The sequence below is a fragment of the Sceloporus undulatus genome, chromosome 5 (genome assembly GCF_019175285.1).
Source record: "Sceloporus undulatus isolate JIND9_A2432 ecotype Alabama chromosome 5, SceUnd_v1.1, whole genome shotgun sequence".
Taxonomy (NCBI): domain Eukaryota; kingdom Metazoa; phylum Chordata; class Lepidosauria; order Squamata; family Phrynosomatidae; genus Sceloporus; species Sceloporus undulatus.
This window is the reverse complement of record NC_056526.1, coordinates 94173870-94198689: the sequence shown is the minus strand read 5'-3', so window position 1 is coordinate 94198689 and position 24820 is coordinate 94173870. Positions and strand designations below refer to the sequence as shown.

At 41.4% G+C, this 24820-nt stretch overlaps 1 protein-coding gene across 3 annotated transcripts in view; it reads right to left on the bottom strand.

The window, feature by feature from the left end:
- Nucleotides 1-15585, bottom strand: part of LCORL (ligand dependent nuclear receptor corepressor like) — an 85788-nt gene extending 70203 nt beyond the window's left edge. For all 3 annotated transcript variants that reach the window (XM_042468023.1, XM_042468025.1, XM_042468024.1), the window contains exon 1: nucleotides 15431-15585. In XM_042468023.1, coding sequence (XP_042323957.1) covers nucleotides 15431-15536 — 106 coding nt within the window. In that variant the 5' untranslated portion in view covers nucleotides 15537-15585. The remainder of the gene's footprint in view (nucleotides 1-15430) is intronic.
- Nucleotides 15586-24820: the final 9235 nt, after the last annotated feature.

Genomic DNA, 24820 nt, shown 5'->3' with positions numbered 1-24820 from the left:
GCTGTCATTATATAATGCAGATGGAAACCATATTTACTCTCGAGTTCTTTGACTAAAACCGAACAAAAATATTTCTCTAGTATTATAAATTCTACTTTTAAAATGTTTCTGGGTTAACATATAAATCTCAGACCAGTAACTGTTTGCCTTTTTACAAGATGATCACATATATAAAAAAAAGAGTTCTCTTTACCTTCACGTTCCGAACACTGATTTCTATGAGACATTTTCAACAAATCATTCAGGATTAAATATAATCTATACATCATTTTACACAGGTGTTTTTTTAATTACTGTACAAACTAATATATATATATCTCACATTTCCCCATATATCCAAATTGACATTATGCCAAAAATTTTGCTCCCATATTATTGGGTACATGCCCATCTTATGTCTCCAATTTTAAAAAGCGATTCATACACTTTTTAATTGCATGGTCATCTTTACATCAATAAAAGAGAGCAATAAAAGCCTTGGCAAAACATTTACTTTTATTACTGCAATTCTACCCTAAAGAGTTTAACTTTCCCCATTTTTCTAAGTGTCTTTTATTCTTTGCAATTGTAATTCCCAAATATGTAATCCCTTTTTCAAATTTAAAAGTGCAAATTGTCCTCTTTTGAAGTCACAGTTTTAGTCTGTTATTTCACTTTTTCACAATTCATTTTACCCAGAGCATGTCCCAAACACTTAATTTTTTTTCCAGAAGAGCTTCCCATGGGTTTTAAATCATTATTACATCATTATTCTCAGTTTATACTTTTGTTTTTTAAATCTTACCCTATAGATTATTTATAATATTGCACCTATATCCTGCTTTTCTCTCAACAGCTTACAAAAGTTTTAAAAACAAGAACAATTAAAACACTGATCACAAAAGTTAAAAGTTGTCTTGTATAATTATCTTGCAATAGGGTTTCCAACACCAAAAGAATAGTAAAGGCAGGAGGGCACAATCCTGTCTAGTCCCGTTTTGTATTTCAATCAGTCTTATGTTGCCCTTTACTAAAATCGGGGTGTTTGAACTATGTAGATGGGTGAAAATATTATTTGGGCGATAAAGACAAAATCCATTCTCTCCAGTACTTGAAATAAGTAATTCCAAGAAATATTGTCAAATGCTTTCTCTACCTCTAAAAAGGTAGTATTTTTGTCACTGTGATGTTCCAAAAATTCAATAACGTTAAGAACAGTCTTACATTATTCCTTACTTGTCTTTTTGGTAAAAAGCCACTCATGGATATTCTGAAAAGTATGTTTTCCCTCTCAGTCTGCATGCCATAATAGTAGTAAATATCTTAGTTATTATTTAATGAGATAGTTCTATACTGTAATTTGATATCTCGTTTGTATTTCCTTTACAAATCATTGAACAGCTGGCCTTCTGTATGCATTGATTCTGCATCCACAGATTCAACCATCCACAGCTTGAATTTAAAAATAAAAATTAAAAAAATCAAACCTTGATTTTTTATTACACCACTGTATATAATGGGACTTGAGCATCTACAAGGGATCCTGGATGCCAAGTGCCCACTGTAATATAAACATTTTATTAAAGGAGGATTAACATCAATTAATTTATTTTTTAAAAAAATTACTTTACAACAGACTTTTAATCTAAAACATATTTTGAATTTCATAAATAAAACACTTGACTCTCCTTCAAAAACAGCCAATATGGTCAGCCCTCCACTTTCACAGGGATTAGAGGCGCAAGACCCCAGCGAAAGTGAAAAAAACATGAATAGGGAAAGGCAGGGGGATGGCACTTGTGCACCCTCTGCCTTCCTTTGTGCTATAGCTGGCTTCCCTCAGCTGGCTATAGCACAGGGAAGGGGAGAAGAGCACGCCCGGCCTTCTCCTGTGCTACAGCTGGCTTCCCTCACTCAGCTATAGCACAGGTAAAGTAGAAGAGCATAGGTGTGCCCTCGACTTCCCCTGTGCTATAACTGGCTGAGGGAATCTGGCTATGCCATAGTGGAATGGAAAAGAGCATGCACACACCCCACCTTCCCTTGTGCTATAGCCAGCTTCCCTTGGCCGGCTATAGCACAGGTAAAAGAAGAGCATGCATGCACCCTCTGCCTTCCCCTGTGCTAGTCAGCTGAGGGAAGCCAGCTACTGCACAGATGAAGGCAGGAGGGATGTGCGCTCACCTTTCCCACCTGCTCCCTCCATCCTAGGCTTCCCCTCCTGAGGAGTGCATGTGCAGACAACATTGCGAATAATCAAAATTGTGAGAGTCAAAGGCACGAAAGTTGACAGTCATCAGCTGACAATTCCACAATAGCAAGTATGCAATGTTTAAAATGTAGTCTAATGAACTATAGCCTAAAGCCAATTGTTAGTCACAAATGAAGAAGACTCAGTCTCTGGTTTCTAAATTAAGATTCCAGTAATATCACAGTTACACTGTTCTCCCAAAGGGGAAAAAAAATCTATCAAGTATCAAGGAAACTTTATGTAAACCAATACACTAAATCAAGGCTATCTCTGGTGACTTAAATCAATGTTTTAAATCACAGTGATTATACAGTATGAAGTTTGTATCCTTAAAGACATATGACAAGATAACCATTTTTATTCAAACTTTGTTTCTTTAGTCACAAACCAGCCCCTTAGCGAAGGGCCATCTGGTAACTAAATCCATTGGGCTTCTGGAACTCAGTGTTTTGCTTTCCACCTACAAACTGTTCTTGAGGAGCCAAAGGCTACCAGACATATATGTTGACATCAGCTTTGAGAGCAAGCAATGTGCCTGGTACATGCCTAGGCAGCACTCAGACCAGGTCGGACAGTGGAACACACTCCGTCGGAGACTGGTGGAGTCTCCTTCCTTGGATGTCTTTAAACAGAGGCTGGATGGCCATCTGTCGGGGATGCTTTGATCGAGATTTCCTGCATGGCAGGGGGTTGGACTGGATGGCCCTTGCAGTCTCTTGCAACTCTATGATTCAGGTATCTGAACACATCAAGCTCACTATTCCATATACAAATGCAGGAAACACACCACGTATCTAAGTCAGGGGTTCTCAACCTGGGGTGTCCACACCCCCAGGGGATGAGAGATGGAATTTCAGGGGGTGCAATACAGAGTGGTTTATGTCCTTCAGTGACAAGTCACAAACCATCATTCAATTTTTTCTGAATAAATTAGAATCTAATTGCTCGATGTAGATATTAATTTTATGCCCTGAGTTAAAAGCTTTTTAGCAAAGTTCAATGTGTTCACAAGCAGTACTGTACAAGGTTCGATTTCTGGTTCAGAAACTAAACTTCTTCCTCTTCAAATGTGATATGCAAAGGAATCTTAATAGCATGAGCATTGGTAGGTGTGAGCTTACTTCTTCATAGTGGTGTTGGACATAGAAAAGGTTCAAGACCATTCAAAGTTCTAATTTTAGTCTTCCCCAATATTTCAACATAAAAAGTAACCCTCTACATAACGTAAGGCGCAGTAAATAAGATCAGTGAATGAATCCAAAAACATAGCCAAGGTTTCCTTCTTTTTATGTGTATAGATCTTCCCTATGGATGAGAAATGCCCCCCCTGCTCCATTGCTCTGCTTAGGTCCAGCAGACTCAGGCCTGTGACCTCCCTAATTAAATCTAGCTAGCTGGCATGCGGTCTTCCTCTTTTTCTACCAGTGTCTACCTTTCCTGGCATTATCGTTTTTTCTAATGAATCATGTCTTCTCATCAAGTGGCCAAAATATGGCAGACTCTATTTCCTCATCCTGGCTTCCAGACAGAGTTTGGGCTTAGGAACAGTTCCTTTATTGAGGAGTAGCTATCTCAAAGCATCACCATCGTGAACCTGCCTTAGAGATAGGACCAGAACCACTGAAGCACAGTGACTCTGATTCCCAAATCCCACAGGCATTCCAGAAGGATGCCATGGTCGATGGCACTGAACTTCACTGAGAAGTTCAAAAGTACCACCAGGAACACACTGCTGTCAATGCTCAGACAAAAATTATCCACTGAGGCAACCATAACACTCCCAATTCCAAATTCTGCTTTGAAGCTGGTTTGAAATGGGTCTAGATAATCTGTATCATCCAAGACTGCCTGGCATTGGAAGGCAACTGCCCTCTCAATCACCTTGCCCAGAAAAGGAAGATATGAAACTGGTCTATAGATATTGAAGTCCAAGGAGGGCTTTTTCAGAAGTGGTTCTACCACCTCTTCTTTTAAACAGGATGGAAAACTTCCCTCCCTGAGAGATGCATTAACAGTATATTGTAGTTGAAGTCTAACTGCATCTCCACCCTGGACAACCAGCCAAGAATGGCAGGAATCAAGAGGACAGGTTGTCCTCCTTACTTGTCCCAGCAGCTTGTCCACATCAGTAGTACAGTGGTACCTCGGGATACGAAATACCCAGGTTACGAATTTTTCGGGATACGAAAAAATCCCATAGGGATTTATTGTTTCGGGTTACGAAAGTTTTTTCGGGTTACGAAAAAACTCCGGCGCTATTTTAAATGGAGCCGCGGCGGAGCCGCGGCTTTTTTCCCCATTAGCGCCTATGGCAATTCGGCTTACGAAGGTTTTTCGGATTACGAAATTAGCCGCGGAACGAATTAATTTCGTAACCCGAGGCACCACTGTACTCATCAGTTGGAACTGATCGAGTGTAATTCTACTCACAGAGTCGCTGGAACCGCACTGTCAACTATAATGACGGCATCTAAGTCGACTCTTAGCCAAGAGATTTTAATCTGTGAAGCGATCATTAAAAGCATCACAGTGAACTGCTGCTGAAGGTTCTAGAATTGGATTCGGGGGGAAGGTGCTTGAATTAAACCTCAATGTCTGGCAGATGTTGACCATGGAGTTGCACTGGAGGACCTAGAGATTCCTAGAGAGGTGTTCTCTCAGGTAAAAAGAATAGTGTTTTGGTTCTTTGAGGTTTTTCCACCTTTGCAGGGGTCCTGTGCCCCGAGCCCTGAACAGTGCAGTGTAAGTGCAAGTAGAAAGCTTTCTTTGCTGCACATATTGCCACCTTATAGGAACAAAGATGATCTCTATAGTGTGTCTTGTTAGACAGAAGTTGAGTTTTCCGTCATCTGTGCTCCAGTCACCATCCTTTGCATTTCAGCTCTCTAAGGTCACCTGTATACCATGAGGCTCAATTAGTGGCGGGACAGAGAGGTTGTCTGGGGGTGATCATGTTAACAGCCCTAGTAAAATCTTGAATCCAACTACTGATCAGGACTTCAACAGGATCATCGGTGGTACCAGCCATATGACCCTCTAAGGCTTTCTGGAATCCTAAAGTTCCAAAAGCCTTTGAGGGCGGGTCATCTTAATAGGCCCACTACCCCTGCAGGGATGGATAGTAGCCATGATACTAGCTCTGACCAGAAAATGATCTGACCATGACAATTTGGACGTTCTCAGATCGCTGTCCACAGATCTGTATGCTCTGAGCTGAAGACAGCATCAAGGGTGTGATCTGCTACATGTGTGGGTTCTGAAACCAGTTGGAATAGGCCTATGTTTGTCATGGATGACAGGAACCCTCCAGCTTCACCTGACAGACTGGTCACAATATTGAAATCACCCAAAATCAAGAATCTGGGCAACTCCAACACCAGTTCCATGAGCTCGGCCTGGTAGTTTGTTAGGCAGTGGGGTGGGCAGCACACTAAGACAATTCTTAGTTCCACAACTCTCCCGTTCAGTATTTTCAGACTGAACTTGCTGCATGGCTTGAAGATTACATCCCCAAAGACAAAACACTGTGTTTACAATCACCAGAAGGTATAAAAGATTTTGAAAGTAACATTCACATCCTGATTACCACTTCACTTACTTTTATCAAAAGCAAGTGAAACAGAACAATAGAGCTCTGTCTCTACCAAAAGATACAAGGAAAGACACTGCTACCTACTCAATAGCCTATCTGCATTAAAAATCAAGTAGATTTAAAGAGCTGCAATGTATAGTCCATTGTTTAATACCATGGTAGCATCTGTTCAAGGTGTGAGAAGTTGAAACTGCAAATCAACATAAAGCATTTATCACCATAGTAATTGGGTTCCTACAAGCGAGGCAGACAGGCAAAAACAAGCAACTGTTCTGGCAGAAGGTAACAGTGGGAAAAAATGAATTAGTGGCTTTCAGTTTCCACATTCATTTCCAAACTGTTCTTACCGTCTCAAACTATACAGTCACAACTTAAGATGTTGTACATATCTCCGTCAATAAGGCATAACATTAATTCCTGGAGCCAGACCCAGTTTGGGCCCTTCAGGGAAAAGAAAGAGGGCATAAATAGTGCAATAAATAAAAAAATTGAAAAATAAAAAAAATAAAAAGTGAAAAAGAAAATAATATAGGAATGTATCATGAACACCATTAAAGTGAAATGTAAAGATCTGCTGAGTATGGAGAAGGGAGGAAGGGATCCAAGACATGAGACACCGGAATCTACAGGAAAGAGGAAGAAATGGTAACAGACTGTGATGGACCAGTTAAGAAATAGGACTGAAGAGTAACATACAGGTGGCAAATAAAAGGGGATTCGAGGTTTGGAAACACAAAAGAAAGTATGTACTATGAGGTTCAAATAGCACATTCTGGACAGAAGGAAGACAGGATCAAATCATAGAGGGGACCCAGAAAGGCCTCGAGCGATAAGGAGGAAGATACAGAAAAGGATCAGCACAATATAGCATACTGGAAAAGAACAATTTCAAAAAAAGAGTTAAAGATGAAAAGTAAAAGATTTTTTTTCAAAAACAAAAATCATTTCTGTGATTAGCATATTATTATTATTATTATTGTTGTTGTTGTTGTTGTTATTGTTAACCTTTATTTATAAAGCATATGAGATTTCTAGATTTTAAAAAGGAGGTAACTTATGTGGATGTCTATAGGAAATTTTCTGGCGAGGAATGCAAATCAGCAGTATTATGAGACAGCCATCTGCACAAACAGCACACTGTTACAACATACCTGAACATTTTATATCTGTGTGTGCATGTGCTTTACTGTTCAGCCACGTTCCATGATATTTTAAATAAACAAAACGCACAATGTAGGAGAACATCCCAAAATTTGACAACACTTGAGAACAGGGTTATATCCAGCTTCATGCAGGAGGTATCATGAATGCCAGGAAAGTTTTGAGAGGGATATTTAAAAAAAACAGACAAGAGAGAGAAATACGTGAACAGTGATCTTTTAAAAAGCATTGGATAGTTTAAAATCCTCTTTAATCTCCCCTTTCAACTTCTTAACATTAAAAAAAGTCCCTATGTTCTAAATGATTTCCTTGGAAATTTTGATGAACATTCTTTACAGGACAAGAATGGGGTCTGTAGGGAGTATTTTGCAAAAGGGCTATGAGAAATGGTTACAGACGGTTTCAGATTCTAGAAGAGCCTGAACTGTTTGTTTCACCTGCATCTGAATTCCTAAATTCTTTCCTGGCTTAACACGACTACATTTGAAAGGGATATATGAATCCTAGTAGACCACAAGTTTAACATGAGTCAACTGTGTGATGCAGCAACTAAAAAGGCCACTGCAATTCTAGGCTGCATTAATGGAAGTATAGTCTCTAGATCAGTGGTCCCCAGACTATGCCCTTTAAGAGATTTTGGACTTCAGCTCCCAGAAGCCTCAAGCCATGTCAGTCTGGGATTTAAAAAATGTAAGCTGCTCTGATAGCCTTTTGGATGAAGAGCAGGGTATAAATATAGTGGACCCTTGCCTTACGGTGGAGCCCCATTCATTTCAGCATGTAAGCTCAAAGCCATGTATAACACGGGCACACTGTACTATAAATAATAATAGTAATAATAGTAATAATTCCGGGAGCTGAATTCCAATTTTTTAAAGAATACAGTGTAAGGACCACTGGTCTAGATCAAGAGTAGTAATAGTGCCACTTTCTCCTGCTTTGGTCAGGCCTCACCTGGAATACTGTGTCCAGTTCTGGGCACCACAATTCAAAAAGGATGTTGAGCAGCTGCAGCATGTCCAGAGGAGGGCCACCAAAATGGTGAAGGGTCTGGAAACCATGCCCTATGAGGAAAGACTTGGGGAGCTGGGGGTGTTTAGCCTGTAGAAGAGAAGGTTAAGAGGTGATATGATAGCCCTTTTTAAACATTTGAAGAGGTGTCATATTGAGCAAGCTTGTTTTCTCCATCTCCAGAGAATAAGACCTGGAGCAATGGATTCTAAATACAGTACAGGAAAAGATCTTGTCACCTCAAGATTAGGAGGAACTTCCTGACAGTAAGAGCTGTTTGACAGTGGAACACACTCCCTTGGAAAGTGGTGGAGTCTCCTTCTTTGGAGGTTTTAAACAGAGGTTGGATGGCCATGTGTCAGGGGTGCTTTGTAAGTTCCCTAGAGGTCTCTTCCAACTCTATGGTTCTATGATTCCTTACCTCCCATGGAATGGTCCTTCCTTGCTGGTTAACAACTAAATAGTTAACAAACAGATAAAAACTAACTGTAGAGCTTATTTACTTCATTACTTACTTTCCACCATTAGGTTTGACAACACACAAAAGATTCAGCTTTGTTCAGAACAAAAAAGAAAATGTAACCATTGTTACTGTGTGCCTCCAAGTCATTTCTGATTTATGGCAACCCTAAATCAGCAAGATTTGTTGGTTTTCTCAGCAAGATTTGTTCAGAGGGGTATCTTTCTTTGACTTCCTTTGAGGCTGAGAGAGTGTGACTTCCCCAAGGTCACTCAGTGAGTTTCCATGGCTGAGTACCAATTCAAAGGCTTGTTTCTAGAGTCATAATCCAAAACAGAAACCACCATACCACACTGGTTTATAAAAATAATTCCTAAATGCATTTCAGATAAGTAAATTTATTACGTCATCTAGGACTACAGAAAGCATATAAGGCTTCAAGACCACCAGGTATCTTCATCAAAAAATAAGTTGCAGAGAGAGAAAGGCTAACTTGAAGTCATAATACCTCTTTAAATGTGAGAGGATAGGGCTGTAGCTACACACTCAACCCCCCTCCTTTCCTTAATTTTTCTATTGCTACAAGCAACTTCACATTCCATACCCTACATTTCCTTACAAAAAAGCCAACGTATCTCAGAAATGAGTAACTCTACTATTCTGTTCACACAGAAGGTAACCAGCTTCTTATGGGAAACCTGTCTGCAGCAGGGCACAAGTACAAGTACAATTATAGTGGGCCCTTGGTATCTGCTGGGGTTCCCGGACCCCTGTGGATACCAAAATCTGTGGACGCGCAAGTCCCATCAAAAACAATGTCATACTAAAATTGTGTCCCTTATATAAAATGGCAAAATCAAGGTTTGCTTTTTGGAATTTATATTTTTTAGCAATATATTCAAGCTGTGGATAAAGACTCAGTGGATACTGAGGCCAACTGTACCTCCTGTTTTCCATTCCATGCCACTTATACTGATACAGAAGTATCGCCAGCCTAATAGCCATGGATGGCCCTAACGTCTGTCTAATCAATTTAATGCCATCCAAGTTGAAAGCTTAGCAGACAACTTTTTGTTCGGGTGACCTCTCTTTGCAGATACACAGACAATAAAATCTGTTGGAAGTTAAGTTACATCAGGCCCACCCCATGACAGTCAAGTTCAGTTCACTGCTCAGACTAGGTTTTCAGAACTTCACAGCAAGAAAGCTCTTCCAGTTTTGCAGCTATATGTGTAAATGTCCAACACAATGTTTGATGCAGAGCAACCCTTCATGGTATGTTCACTTCCAGCATCCAGGCATTTCACACAATTTGTATTCTTGTGTTTTGGATTTCTACTACTCCTTGAGATCTTCACCAGCCTCCTCTGATAAGAACAGTACACAACCTGACCAAATATAACTTTTTGCTATGGGCCACAAATAGTCTGCCGCTCAAGGTACAACGTGATGGCAGAATTTCCACAGACCACATTTTCTACCCCCTGAATGCACACACAAGCTCCAAATGAAATGGAAACAAAATGGACAGAAAGGCATTTGTTTTTGTTTTATATAAATGGTATTGAGCTGTAGCAGATTACATTTAATAGGAAAATCAAACTCCAATAAAATAATAATAATAATAATAATAATAATAATAATAATAATAACAGGATTTATTTATATACCGCCCAATCACTGGGAATCCAAGTTTTGCCAGCATTTTTTTTCTATAGCAATGAGACACCTGGAAGTCAGAAGTCCCACCTTGTCCTGTAATATGTCCAAATGTTCTGTCAAACCATAGAAGTTGCTTGAAAAACAAGTTTAAGTTGATCCATTTTCCTGCAGGCAAGATGACAGAAAATACACATCTCCGTGTGCATGGATAAATGGTCTATATAAAGTCTTCTGAACACCTCGTCAGTCTAGTGTTGTCTCATTCAACACAAGCTCTATCCTCATTATACAAATATATAAGGGAAAGTATATTGTAAGAATTGTAAGAATGTGTAGACTTGGCCCTTGGTATCCAGGGATTTTTACTCCACAGATTCCACCATCCATTGCTTGAAAATATATATATTTTTAAAAATCCAAAAAGCAAACCTTTCTTTTGCCATTTTACTACCCCAATGTACATAACAGGACTTGAGCATCCATGGATTTTGGTCTCCATGGTGGGTGTGTATGTCCTGAAACCAAATCCCAGCCCAGTGTATTTGTTCAGTATTTGTACACTGGACAGAATGGGAGTCTAATACTAAATCCTTACTTTTACTTTTGGTTTACTTAATACTCACAAGAATATAACTCCCCTCAAAGTATTGCCTCCCTTAGTCAACATGCTTTTCATCTTTCAGGGGAAAAAAAAGAACTTGACACCTGAGAAAACTGGAATGCCATGTGGGCTGGCTTTAAACCGTCTTGACTATGCATAGCATCTGAGAAAATAGATTTAAATCTATCAATGCTCATGGTACCAGCTTCTTTCCTTCTCTCATACTCAGTGATATAAGATCCCTTTGAATACTGCTCTAGACTAACACAGCTATGTCTCTGAATTCTTGACTATATATGCAAGTTCACTATGATACTCCCGCACAGTACAAAAATGACTATAAATTCAGTTTGACTGAGGCCTGGAAGAATAAAAGTTCTCAGTTCTCCACTTTCTCAGTGCAATGCTATCTGAATTTAACCATCCACCGTTATCTTTCGAGGGTCCAAAACACACTGCAGAAATAATCCAGTTAGGGACTGCTTTAACTGCCCTGGCTCAATCCTAGGGAATTCTGGGAACTGTAGTTTTGTGAGACATTTAGCCTTCTCTATCAGAAAGCTCTGGTGCCACAATAAACTACAATTTCCAGGATTCCTGAGCATTGAACCAGGGCAGTTTGAGCAGTCTCAAACTGGATTATTTCTGCAGCATGTTTTGGACCTAAATCACCTTATTTGTATTCATAGCCACAAAAGAATAGAATCCAGGTAAGTGTTGCTTTTGTGTGTTTTGTTTTAATTTCACTGTGTTTATGTCTTAATCAAGCTTTTATTTTTGGTTCTATATTTAACTGTTAGTCATCATGGGAGCCTTTTGGTAGAAAGGCAGTAAACACACTGTAAATTTGGAGATATTCACCTCTGATAAAAGCAGGATAAAGTGCCTTGTGCAAGCTTTAAAGCTCGTGCTATTTTTGATGCTCATACAGCCAGTGTATAAGAGAGAAAGCAAACAGTTCTGGAGGACAGTGCTATCTGAAAACAGGTGAACCCTCTTCTGTATCGGAGTTTGACTCCGTTCCTTACGCTCTTAAGAAATCAGTGGATGCCGACAACCCCAGAGAGGAATGAGTGTTGAAAGAAAAGAGGCAAAGGCACATGGCAGAGGGTGATCTGTTGACCGCCATAAACGTGAAAAATTCTTATCTTGATAAAACATTATTAAGTGATGAAAATCTTCCTAGCGGAGAGCAAACTATGCTCCTCATAGTTTCAAAGGGTAAGTGCAGACAGGGGAGAGGCCAACCCACGTAATTCCATTCCAAAGGTAGCCAAATGGAGAGTCTCCTCTTTCCCTCCCAACCCCTCTCAAGTTCTAACACAGACCATAAGCAAATTCATTCATGAAAACACAGGAATGCCAACAGGAATTATACTCATCAACTGGAACCCTCTTTCTTTAGACTGCAAATCCAAGGGCAGGGGCTTTATTTGCAAGTGCTTCTGGGAGCCTTCTTTGGTGACAACGTGGAATAAAGATGTTTTAAATAATAATAACAACCACTCCCATTACTTACTACGAGGCTTATGTAGCAGAGCATCCCTTTACTGCTGCTCTTAACTATGTCCGTACTCCTCGTGTCTAGATGAAGACTGATATTAGCAAAACTTCAAATGGGGCAGTAGAGAAATCAAGTATCATACCACTATCCTGCTTATACGACGTTTATGTTATGCATTATCCTAATGTTTACAATATACAAATCAGGTAGTTTGTAAACAAAGAAAAGAAATAAAAATCCTTGTTGCCCTTAGATGCATGTGGGCAAGACAACCACAGACACAACGTACAGCAGATGTAGAGAGACCTTGCGGCACCTTTAGACTAATGGAAAGAAAGAAGTTGGCAGCAGGAGCTCTCCTAGACTTCAGTCTTCTTCCTCAGATTACAGTATACTGTATGGTTAGATATAGCCTTGCTAGTCTGTAGAATCATATGTAGCACCTTTGAGACTCACTGAAAGAAAGAAGTTGGCAGCATGAGTTTTCCTAGATGTCAGTTTTCCTAGAGTTTTCCTCAGATGCATTTAGATACAATAATATCTTTCATAGACTCTAGTCTACTTCCTCAGATGCAGTTGGTGGAGTAGAAAGCCAGGGACAGACATATACGTGCCAATGCTGTGTGGGAATCTCAATTCAAATTACTGTAGGTCTGTCCATTCCACCAAACGCATTTGGAGGAAGTAGACTTTAGTCTAGGGAAAACCCATGCTGCCAACTTCTTTCTTTCTGTGAGTCTCAAAGGTGCCACAAGATCTCTCTAAATGGCTATCTTTGAAAATGTTCAAAAAAAGTATACATTTTCAAACCATGGATGCTTGAATCCGTGTATAAAAAAATCTGTGTATAAGAAGGGCTGACTGTAATAATAATATCCCCGTGGATATGGAAAAAACGCAAATAACAAAAACACCATGTTTTTCTTTCATGTTGGAATCTCTTTTCTGGTAGTATGAACCCACTACTCCTACACTACCCACTGCCATGGAGCAGCAGAAAACCTGAGAGGACACCTCTCTACATCCTCCAGCACAACTCGGTGGTCAACGTCTGACAGACATTGAGCATAGAACTGCCCTGGAGGAGCTACAAAGACCTAGTAGAGTAGTCTCTCTAGGAATCTCTGGATCTTTCAGTGCAACTTTTAAAGTTGACCATACAGTTACACTGGAGGAGGGCCTAGATATTCCTAGAGAACATATTCGTCAAATCCATGAGTAATCAAATCCGCAAATATGGAGGGATGTGTGTGTGTGTGTATATATATGTATCAATCAATCAATGCCTTTATTACAGTCAACAGACCTCCAGGCAAATATGTGTGTGTGTGTGTGTGTATGTGTGTGTGTATGTGTGTGTGTGTGTGTGTGTGTGTGTGTATATATATATATTAAAAGTCATGATTTGAAATGTAAAGGTGTATGAACTTGGGGCTCTAGCCTATGTTTTGGGAGGTTAATCTCAATGGTGTGGGGCTTTCTGGGAGTTGTAGTCCACAAGGGGAGGGGGCTGCTTCTGCTTTATTCCAAGAGAGAACATATTAATCAAATCCATGATTAATCAAAGCCGCACATGTCAAAGCCGCAAATATGGAAGTTGAGTATGTCTGTGTATGCATATATATATATGTGTGTGTGTGTGTGTGTGTGTGTACATTCTTTATAAATGTGTGTATATGTGTGTGTGTGTATATATATATATATATATATACATACATACACACACACACACACACACACACACACTCATCCCTCCATATTTTCAGCTTTGATATTTGCGGATGTGGTTATTCACGGATTTCATTAATATGTTCTCTCTAGGAATCTCTAGGTCCTGCAGTGCAACTCTGTGGTTAACTTTAACTAAAAGTTGCACTGAAAGACCATTTGTAGCTACTCCAGTGCCATTCTATGGTCAGTGTATGTTGGACATTGACCACAGAGTTGCACTGGAGGACCTAGAGATTCCTAGAGAGGTGTCCTCTCAGGTAAAAACAGTGGTTTTTTTTTTTGTTATTTGTGGTTTTCCCATATTCACGGGGGTCTTGTGCCCCTAACCCTAGCAAATATGGAGGGACAACTATACACACTCACCCCTCCATATCTGTGGCTTTGATCATTCACAGATTTGATCAATATGTTCCCTCTAGCAATATCTAGGTCCTCCAGTGCAACTTTATGGCCAACTTTAACTCAAAACTGCACCGAAAGACCCAGAGATTCCTAGAGAGAATACTCTGCTAGGCCTTTGTAGCTCCTCATTCCTGTCAACATTGACGCCACAAGAGTTGCCCTGGAGGACCTAGAGATTCCTAGAGAGTGTCCTCTCGGGAAACAGGGTGTTTTCGTTTTTTGTGGTTTTCCCATATTCACGGGGGTCTTGTGCCCCAAACCCTGGCGAATATGGAGGGACAAGTGTGTGTGTGTGGTCTATGTAGATATATTATATATAGACACACACACACATATATGATTAAATATCTATCTATCATATAAATGTATACAGATATTGTGGTGTCATATAATAGTTAGGTATACTATATTGTTATGATGTGGGTGTAGTTATTGGATGTGTTGTATTTTTATATATAGAGTATACATATGTTGTTATTATAGATATATACATGTGATGTATACATGTGTGTTATATATATATATTATATTGCTTAGTTGCCAATTCATCATCAGTTGATATAGACCGGAGAGAAGTCTGATTGCCTTCTTTCCCTCCCCCAACAAACTGTCAAGAACTTTTATGCCTGGAGGAAGGGAGAGAGAGAGAGAGGAGACCTTTCCAATAAACTAATAGTAGAAACTGGGAGGATGGTTGGTCGGTTTGAAAGACGGGGGGAGGGGGGGACCGAGGAGGCGGGGCAGGAGCGAACTGACGTTGTTATGGCAACGCGCGAGGGAGGAGGAGGGAGGTTGCCAGCGCAGTCCCGCGCGAAGCAGGGAGGGGGGTAAACTTCAAATCCCAACCGTCACGCACGAGCGGCTTCTCCTCTTAAAGGGGCAGCCCCGGACAAAAGGGATGGGGACATTCTCCCTCGACCCCCATACACACACCGACAGAGGATAAACCTATAGGCAGCGGGCACGCCTCCCTCCCTGCAGGAGGGCTCTCCGCCGAGCGCTTGCTTCCCCTCCTCCCCTCTTGCTCCGGCCTTCCGCCCCCTTCCCCCCTTTCCCCTCCTTTCCTCTCCGCTTACCCACACAGTGCATGAGCCGTGCCGCCAGGAGTCGAGTTCGCGGCGGACTCCCGGCGCTCCGCCGTGCAGCGAGGGCTCCGGCATGAGCTGGAGCCGCGGCGGCCATTCTTGCCCGTGTTCCCTTTTTCCAACTGCCTCTGACCTCACGCCCGCCATTTACATAAACGGGAGCGCGCCCCCCCGCCCGAAACCTCGACGCCCCCGGCCACGCCCACTGGGACGCGCCGTGCGCGGAAAAAGAGAGAGCCAGGAGCTGCCCCCCCGCCCCACTCCGCCAGCCAACCGCCAACGTTCCATGAGGAAAGCCGTTGCTCTCCCCTGGCCCCGCCTCCCCCTCGAGGGAAAAGGCGCGGAGGGGAAAGGCTCGCTTTGTGTGGCCCGGCTAGCGAAGGGAGAGCCCCCTTGCGGACTACAACTCCAGAAAGCCCCGCGCCACCCAGATTCCACCTCACAAATGTAGCCAGAGCCCAAGTTCATATACTGAACATTTAGCTGCCCGCCCCTTGAATTTCAAACCATGGCTTTTAACGAGTGTACATATACACCACACACACATAATACATAATAAAATCAAACCATGATTAATGGCGTTCATATATATGTACAATATATATATATAATATATATAAGACACACACGCATATAAAAGTCAAACCATGATTAAAAATGTACAGTATATGTACATATATAATGTGGGTTGTTGTGTCAAACGTTAACAAATGTACAAAATGTACAATACCATATAAATACAATATAAAATCAAACCATGACTTTTAAACGAATGTAATATAATGTACAATATATATATTATATGTCACGTTTAACAAATGTACATAAATATGTACAATACATATAATATAAACATTAAATACTATCTAAAAGTCAAACCAGACTTTTAAACGATGTACATTATATGTACAATGTATTATTATATATATATTGTGTGTGTGTTGTGTTGTGTGTTGTGTCAAACGTTTAACAATATAACTATATACCATCCACCACACTATATACATATAAATACAGTGCATCCCTCGGGTTACGAAATTAATAATTCGTCCGCCGCTCGTTCTAACCCGATAATTTCGCAACCCGAAAAGCTTTCCGTTAGCGCTGGAAGCTGCTAGCCCGCTTTGCGTTTGACTTTTTCGCGCCGAAATAAATTTCCGTAACCCGAAAAAAATATCGTAACCCGAACGTTTTTCCAATCTAACTTTTTCCGTAACCCGGAAATTTCGTACGCATCATTTCGTATCCCGGGGCACCATGTACTATATAAAAGCAAACCATGCTTTTTAACTAATGTACATATAATGTCTATATATATATATATAAATATGTCAAACGTTTAACAAAATGTACATAAATATGTACAATAACATATATAAATACATATCTAAAAGTCAAACCGTGACTTTTAACGAATGTACATATATATGTAAATATATATAGATATTGTAAAACTTAACAAATTACATAAATATGTACACTACACACACTATATACATATAAATACATATAAAAAGTCAAACCATGGCTTTTTTAACTAAGATACATATATATGTTTAATATATATGTGTGTGTTGTCAATGTTTAACAAATGTACATAAATATGTACATACACATATAAATACATATATAAAGTCAAAACCATGACTTTTAACTAATGGACATATAGATGTCATCGTTCTCAGCGTATGCCCACTATCACTACAATCGTGCCAATCCAGGTACCCCGCGCGCCATATGCGGCTTTAAGTGTTACACGGGAGCTGCGCTGCAGTTAGGTTGCCATAAACTCGGGGACCGTCAAAAACGGGGAAATGTAGACAAAATTTTCAAATGTAGGACACAGAAAATATGTGTCCTACATTTGAAAATTTTTGTCCTACATTTTCCCGCGGAGGCCGCGGAGGACGGCGCCAGGCCTCGGTGAGCGCCGAGTCCCCTCAGTCCCTTCCTCCCCGGCCCCCGCGGAGGCCCGAGGAAGGGCCAGGCCATCCGGGCGTGCGCCGAGGCCTCCCTTCCTCCCCGGCCCCTCGCGGAGGCCGCGAGAGGAAGGGCCAGGCCTCGGGCGAGCGCCGAGCCTGCCTTCCTTCCCCGGCCGCCCGCGGAGGCCCGCGGAGGAAGGCGCCAGGCCTGGCGAGCGCCGAGGCCTGCCTTCCTTCCTCCGGCCCTCGCGGAGGCCGCGGAGGAAGGGCCAGGCCTCGGCGAGACGCCGAGGCACCCCTTCCTTCCCCGCCCCCCACAGGAGGCCGCGGAGGAAGGCGCCAGGCCTCGGGCGAGCGCACGAGGCTCTTCCTTCCCCCGGCCCCCGCGGGGCCGCGGGGAAGGCGCGAGGCCTCTCCCGATCAACGCCCATGCCTCCCTTCTTCCCCTTCCTTCCCCGGCCCCCGCAGAGGCCGCGGAGTCAAGGGCCCTGTCCTTCGTCGCGACGCGCGAGGCCTCCCTTCCTTCCCGGCCCCGCAGATGCCCCGCGGAGGAGGCGCGAGCTGGAGTGCTGCCTGGAGGCGGTGAGTTGGCCGCGGCCTGCGCGCGAGGCCGCCACCCACTCCCTGCAGCCCTCCTTCGCCCCACCTCGCTGCCCCCGCTGCCCTCCTTCGTTTCTTTCCCCGCGCCGGCCCATCGCGGTGGGCGGATGGAGGGGCCGCATGGGGCCCAGGGTTGCCCAGCACCCCGTGCAACCGGGCTTTTTCCCGGTTTTTTGGCTGAAATCTCCCCCCGAACCGGCAGGTGCAGCCAAAACCCGGAAAACCCGGTTGCAACCGGGTTTGGCCACCCTAGCTTGCAGTACTCTCAATGGCGGCATGGCCGCCGCACCATAGGACCCGTTCCTATAATGGGGCTAGAGCATAGGCGGAATTTGCCTACATTTGGGGGTCGTTCTAAGACCTCGTCTGCGTAGGCAATTGGCGCCCTATGCTCAAACCCTCATTATGTGAATGTGGCTTTGTGTGCGCGGCGGCCAGCGCACCATTTAGATATGCAGCACAGCTTCTGCATAAACCAGAAGCGTGTTAAAGTCATGGCTTGCTATATATATAATACAACGCTCACACACACACCGCACCGCACCCATTTTTTATTAGTATAGTATGTTGTTATTATAACAATCTACATTTATTCAAATATGTTAAGTCCGTCTCTTCTGGGACATTTTCATAACTCTTCCAAACTTTGGAAGTTTCCATCCTGAATTTCCCCTTTCCCGCACTACATTCCTTTAGAACCATAGTCACCAATCTTTTCTGCCTCCCCCCTCCCTCCCGCCCCCTCTGTTCTGCCGGGCCTATCCTATGTCTTTCGGTTGGCTTATTTTGCGCAAATGCTTAGAACCCACTATGGCTTATTTTATGGCTATGTCCGTATTTTCGAGAAACAGGGTAAAGTTTCACTAAAGACCTAGAGATCAAGAGAATACTCTACTAGGCTTTGTAGCTCCCCAGTGCACTTCCATGGCAGTGTCTGTCAGCGTTGACCACAGAGTTGCACTGGGACCTAGATTTCCTGGGAGGGTTCCTCTCAGGTTAAAAAATGGTTTTTTTTTGTGGTTTTTTCCATATCCCAGGGTCTGTGCCCCTAACCCCGTAGCAAATGTCTGGACAAGTGTGTGGAGTGATAACTTATTTTAAACAGTTTTATAATATTCACTTCCCACCTGTGGTTTTAATTAGTTTTTCTTTTTTAATTTTTGTTTTGTGTTATTTTAGCATGTTTGTTCCCCCTGCCATTTAGAATATGTGGAAAAAAATAAATATATTATTATTATTTGTTTAATTCCTTTTTAATTTTTTTTGCCATTTATATCCCATCACTAGTCTGTCTCAGTCAGTCTCAACACCACTCACACCCCCCCAACATTTGAGAAGGAGAAGAAAAAAAGAAGAAAGAAAGAACGAAAGAACAGCCCTATAAAGAGCAGTGGTAAATACTAAAGGTTGGCAGCTCAGGGACTGATCCGCCTTTATGGCCTGTTACAGACTGCCAAAATAAAGCTGCTTCGGGTCTCTTTGGAGGTATCTGTTTAAAGGATGCTTGCATCCTAAGAATCCAAAGCTGCACCAAAGCTGCGCTCCATGCTTAGGAAGGAGGTGTGGCTTTGCGCGACCTCCAGACCTTAGGACCCATGCATCATTTAAACAGCAACCTCCAAAGAGACCCGAAGCAGCTTTATTTGGCAGTCCCTGTACATGCCTATGATAGTTTCACTGATGGGACATACTGAAACACATGAAAACTTGCCCATACATGATCGCCGATAAGAAGCAAACCCACATAGTTGGCTTCCAAGTTGATAGAATTGGTTAACTGTGGGCCTGTCATTGGTAACCAATTGTGCGACAATGCAAAGAAGAACTACTTGTTCTGCGTTTTAAATAGTTGCAGCAATAGGAAAATGAAAATGAAGGCTCCGACTCTTCATTTCATCCTCTTCTAGGGGGTAAGCTGGGCCAAGTGCCTCAAGTCCACACAGTGGTGGCAACTGACCTCTGTCCTCATCCAAGCCTGAGCAGGTCAGGAACATGTTTTCAGCTCTCCCACTGATGCGTCTCCCAGTTGGATAATTTCCCTGCAGCTCTGGCTGGAGACTAAATCCATCTAGTGGGTTTCTCACAGCTGGGACAGCAGACAATGGTGTCAGTCTTCCTGATCTTCGAGCTCTGATCGGCTTGGGACTCTGGAGGCACAAATCCATCAAGGGGTTAGCACACTGTGAAAATAACCAGGATGATCTGGGTTGAATCTCCATTGTTCACTGCATCGGAATGTACCTGAATGACGTTTTTTTTTGTTTGGGGGGGGGGTTTCCAAAAACTCACTTAACCAATGCAAATAGACTCAAATAGACCTGTGATAAAACGCTGCATGCCTTGAATGTGTTTCGATGGATTCACATCATTGGCTTCATCTTTATTCAAATGTTTGCATGTGCAAGCAACCGCACTTGGAATGATGCACATTCCAGTGCAGTTCCATAGTGTGAATAAGAAATCCGGAATGGATGAGTGAGATGATTCACATTGTCACACTAAAAAAAACCCCACAATGTCTGAATGACCCCAAAGTTACCTTTTCCAGGCATCCCTCCCATGCCCTGACAGTCATGTTGACAGGGCCAATGTTCCTTGGTGGCACCTTCCCCCATCTTGAAATCAGTCACCCCCTTCACTTCACGTTCCTCCCTCTATCTCAATAGCCTCATGTCCATTGTATCTCACCCACTGTCTGTCCCACATTTCTAAATTCCCTTTTTAACTGTGGCATTCTGCTGTACCCTCTAAGCTCCTTCCTGAGCTTCTTCCTAGCATTTCCTACCTGGCCTATCTATTGTACTCAGCCCCTCATCCCCTGGTTTGGTTGCTGCTGGGTGCCCCATATGAGTAGAATTAATTTTGGGAGCATATAAAAACAATTATAGATTAATGCCCATCTACAATTTTTTACTGGACACCTAATACAGGTAAGTCCCACTGAAAACTATGGGATCTTTCTGAAGCAGTACAGGTTATCCTTTTGGAATTCCACTTATAATAACGATCTATAGCTTTCATCTCAGTGTTTTGTTGCAATCTGTTCTCCTTAAAGGATGGCTATTAAACCAGAACATATTTTTTTTTTTCAACCAGTAAAGCTAGTTGATTCCCCCCACCCCAATCAGTATATGGTGGTTTTATATAACTATTAAAATATACGGGTTCAAAAGGACAGCAAGAACACAAACAAGATCAATCCCAAAGTGAATTCAGTTTCCATTTTTGTTAACTCTGTAAAACACAAAACAAACAACACTGAACCGATTCTTCTGCTGGTCTATAGCAGACTAGGCCAAACAGTAATCCTTGTAGCTTTAGTCATCGATTATGTGCCCATAATCCTTATTACCAGTAACAATCTCAATTGTGGTACTAGCCCTACATTTTGCTGGATTATGGCGACATTTCTTTTAATCCCCCATCCCATGAGAACTGTTATTCTTTAATTTAATACCTGCCTTTCCGCTCATCCCATTTCTAGTGGTTACATCTCTATATTTTCAGGAATGGAGAAAAATACCATTTTTTTTTCCTATTTTGGATTTACATACTATACATGCGCTTTAAAAGTGTAAAATCTGTCCATGTAATGTCACGGCATGAACTGTATTTTTGCTTTACTTTCTGCTCGGGGGGGGGTTTGTGAAGCGCTAAAAGTGCACAAAACAAGTTAATAAGTGTTAAAATAGAGAAAATAGTACAACATGTGGAAAACAAAGACGAAAATAAAAATACATGCAGTACCACAACAGGAGAGCTAAGAAGGACGAGAACACTGTAGAGAAAACAATTTCTGGGGTGTGCAACCTTACCTTGAAATGTGCAAGCGCGCGGTGTTGCAGAGGAATTACAACCTAGGCATAAACATATATAACCGTGGTTATGTACAGAAGGTACGTGTTGCGTGTGGTGATAGTTTTGAAAGGGCAATTTAGAAACACAGTGAAAGCATGCATTATAATGCCTGTAAAATTGCCACTACGTTAACACCAATTATGCAGATTCTATTCGTTTCTAAAATTCTTAGTTTGGAGTGCTACCTAATTTAACCTTATACATACCTAATTTAAAAGACCTAACGTGTTATTCAAATAACTGGGCATTATATATAATCTTTGATTTCGGTTTGTGTGCCTCTGCCATCACAGGTATTATTACATTTAACCTGATCTGATCACGCGGTCCAGATACTGACCATGATTATGTGCTTCAGACCCTCACTGTGAGCCTCTTGCTACTTTTCTCACTGACAATTTGCTAGGAAGAAAATCAACTCATTTGAGATGGGTCACTGGAGATGAATTCTGTGAATACTGTGGACTGCTAGCACAATGGCTAAAGGAGTCTTAGAGGAAATCAAACCTGCACTCTCTTCAGATGTCAGATGGCTAAACCAAGGTGGCTATTTGGCCACATCACGAACAGTGATGCCCACAGACTGGAATATATTCCTGGAATGTTTTACCAAAATCCAAATCCCTGGAATTCCCCCATATTTACAGATATTCAGTCAATCCCAGGAAGAAATTAATTAATTCCCCGGATTCCAGGGAATTCCCTGGAAATTGGCAACAAACTGATCATGGCATCAACTCACAGAAATCTGAGACTGGACAAGTCTCTAGGGACCCGGTCTGTATCACAACAAATGGTTTATTATTTTATTATTCATGTTATTCTTTTTTGTGTTTAATGGTAATGTTTAATCTTTTTAGGGGGGGGGGGGTACATGTAATGTTAACCTTTAATGTTTCCTCCTTTCCCCTATCCTCTATGTGGTGTATTTAGGTGTTCAATTTGTGATTCTATTCTAAACTGTTTTTATTGGTTTTTAATTATGTATTTCTAATTGTATTTTTTTGTAATTGTTGTGATGTTATCTGTCTTTGCTTGTAAACCGCTTTGTCTCCCAGGAAGCGGTCCCGAATAAAGATTTTTTTTATTTTATTATTATTTGTTGGAAGCCACCCCAGTTGCCTTGTTGTGCAAGGGGCGGGTAATAATAATAATAATATAATAAAACAACAACACACTAAGAACGTTCCCGAATCTTTGGTTTTCTCCATACAATTCTATGCATGTGGAAGAAAGTGGGCCTGACCGCTATGGGGGTCCATGAATTCTCAACAACCTCAGGTTACATATTGGGATCTGGAGGGGTAAAGGATGGTTTCAAGCCTAGCCTTTACGTTCTGTTTCCGTGGTAAATTCCTTTTTAAATAACACAATTCGTCTGTATGGCCTCCCCGGAGATTTAGTTTATTTCAAATTGTCCCCAGATTGTCAGGACTACTATATGGTTGTCCCAAAGGGGCTGTGAAAATTTTATGTATGTCATCACCCACAGCAACTCTGCAGTTTTATATTGAGGCGAGCCCTATAGAGGATACACCACTAATTGCAATTTAATATTAGCTCTCTGAAAAGGACTCGACATAGAGAAAACTGAGGTTGCATACAGCAGTACCGTTTGTTATCTAGATAACTAGATATGATTGCTGTTAGTTCTGTTAATTTTTGCGAGCTGTTCTGAAAACACATGCACTGAAAGAAAATTTTAAAAGGCCTGTTACAGACTGCCAAAATAAAGCTGCTTCGGGTCTCTTTGGAGGTATGCTATTTAAATGATGCATGGGTCCTAAGAGTCCGGAGGTCGCACCAAAGCCACACTCCATTCCTAAGCACTGGAGTGCAGCTTTGGTGCAGCTTCCAGATTCTTAGGACCCATGCATCATTTAAACAGCATACCTCCAAAGAGATCCAAAGCAGCTTTATTTTGGCAGTCTGTAAAAGGCCTAAATGTTTCAAATAAACAGAGTGAATGAAAGAACATGGGAGTCTCCCTATTCTGCACACACCCTATGAAGATGAGAAACTCAACTAAGAAAGATGAGAACACAAGTGATATCTATTCCTTTCTCTTCTATATGCAGTGGACAATAGAGTCCACAACCAGCCAGAAAGAGTTTGACCTGGTACCTTGAATGGGCAATCTGTCCATTTTGTTTATTTCATCAACAGCATGGATATAAATAAAATGCCCAATGTATCTATTTGTAACTGTAACCTGTAACTATACCTGTCCTTATAAGAGACAATTCAATAAATTAAGTAGAAGAAGATTGGAAACCAATAAAAACCAACTGAAGTAAGAGATGGACAAGTCTTTTAGTTACTGACAATCAGACATTGACTTATGAGAAAGATAAATCAAAGACATAATCACAAAATGATAAAACAAACAAAATAAAATTCATGAAGAGTGTGATAAGGTTACAACTACAAGTCAAGAAAGAGAAATTTCAGTTAAACAATCAAGCAGAAAGTTGAATACAGCATGACACTCACAGCATGAATTTTTGGTACCACCAAGAGATTTATTTGACACACAAACAATATAAAATATTGCATACACATATGCAACCTAATTATGTAATAATTATATATGATGTCTGAAATATGGTCTTTTTCATTTGTTGTTCTGATACCAAAAAGGGTAAACAGAATGAATATATAACTTTTTTTTTATTAATTGATAATGATAATAAAATGATCATAAAAATGCCAACTGTATCATCAACTACAAAGAGACATTGTATATGCTACGAGATAATATATTTCCCATTACTGTATTATAGTAGGTTTTGTTCACAGACGTCTGTAAGTAATGGAACAAGCCTGGCAGGATCTTGCCCATTGCAGAGTAACAAGTAACTTGGATTTCACTATCATTCGTATAATTTGCTGTTACTGAGAGAAGCCAAAACCAAGCACTCTTATATTCAAGAGAGTTTTGTATTTCAGTGTAGAATCAGAATCTCAGAGAAATAGGCAGATCTCAGAACTTCTGGGTAGA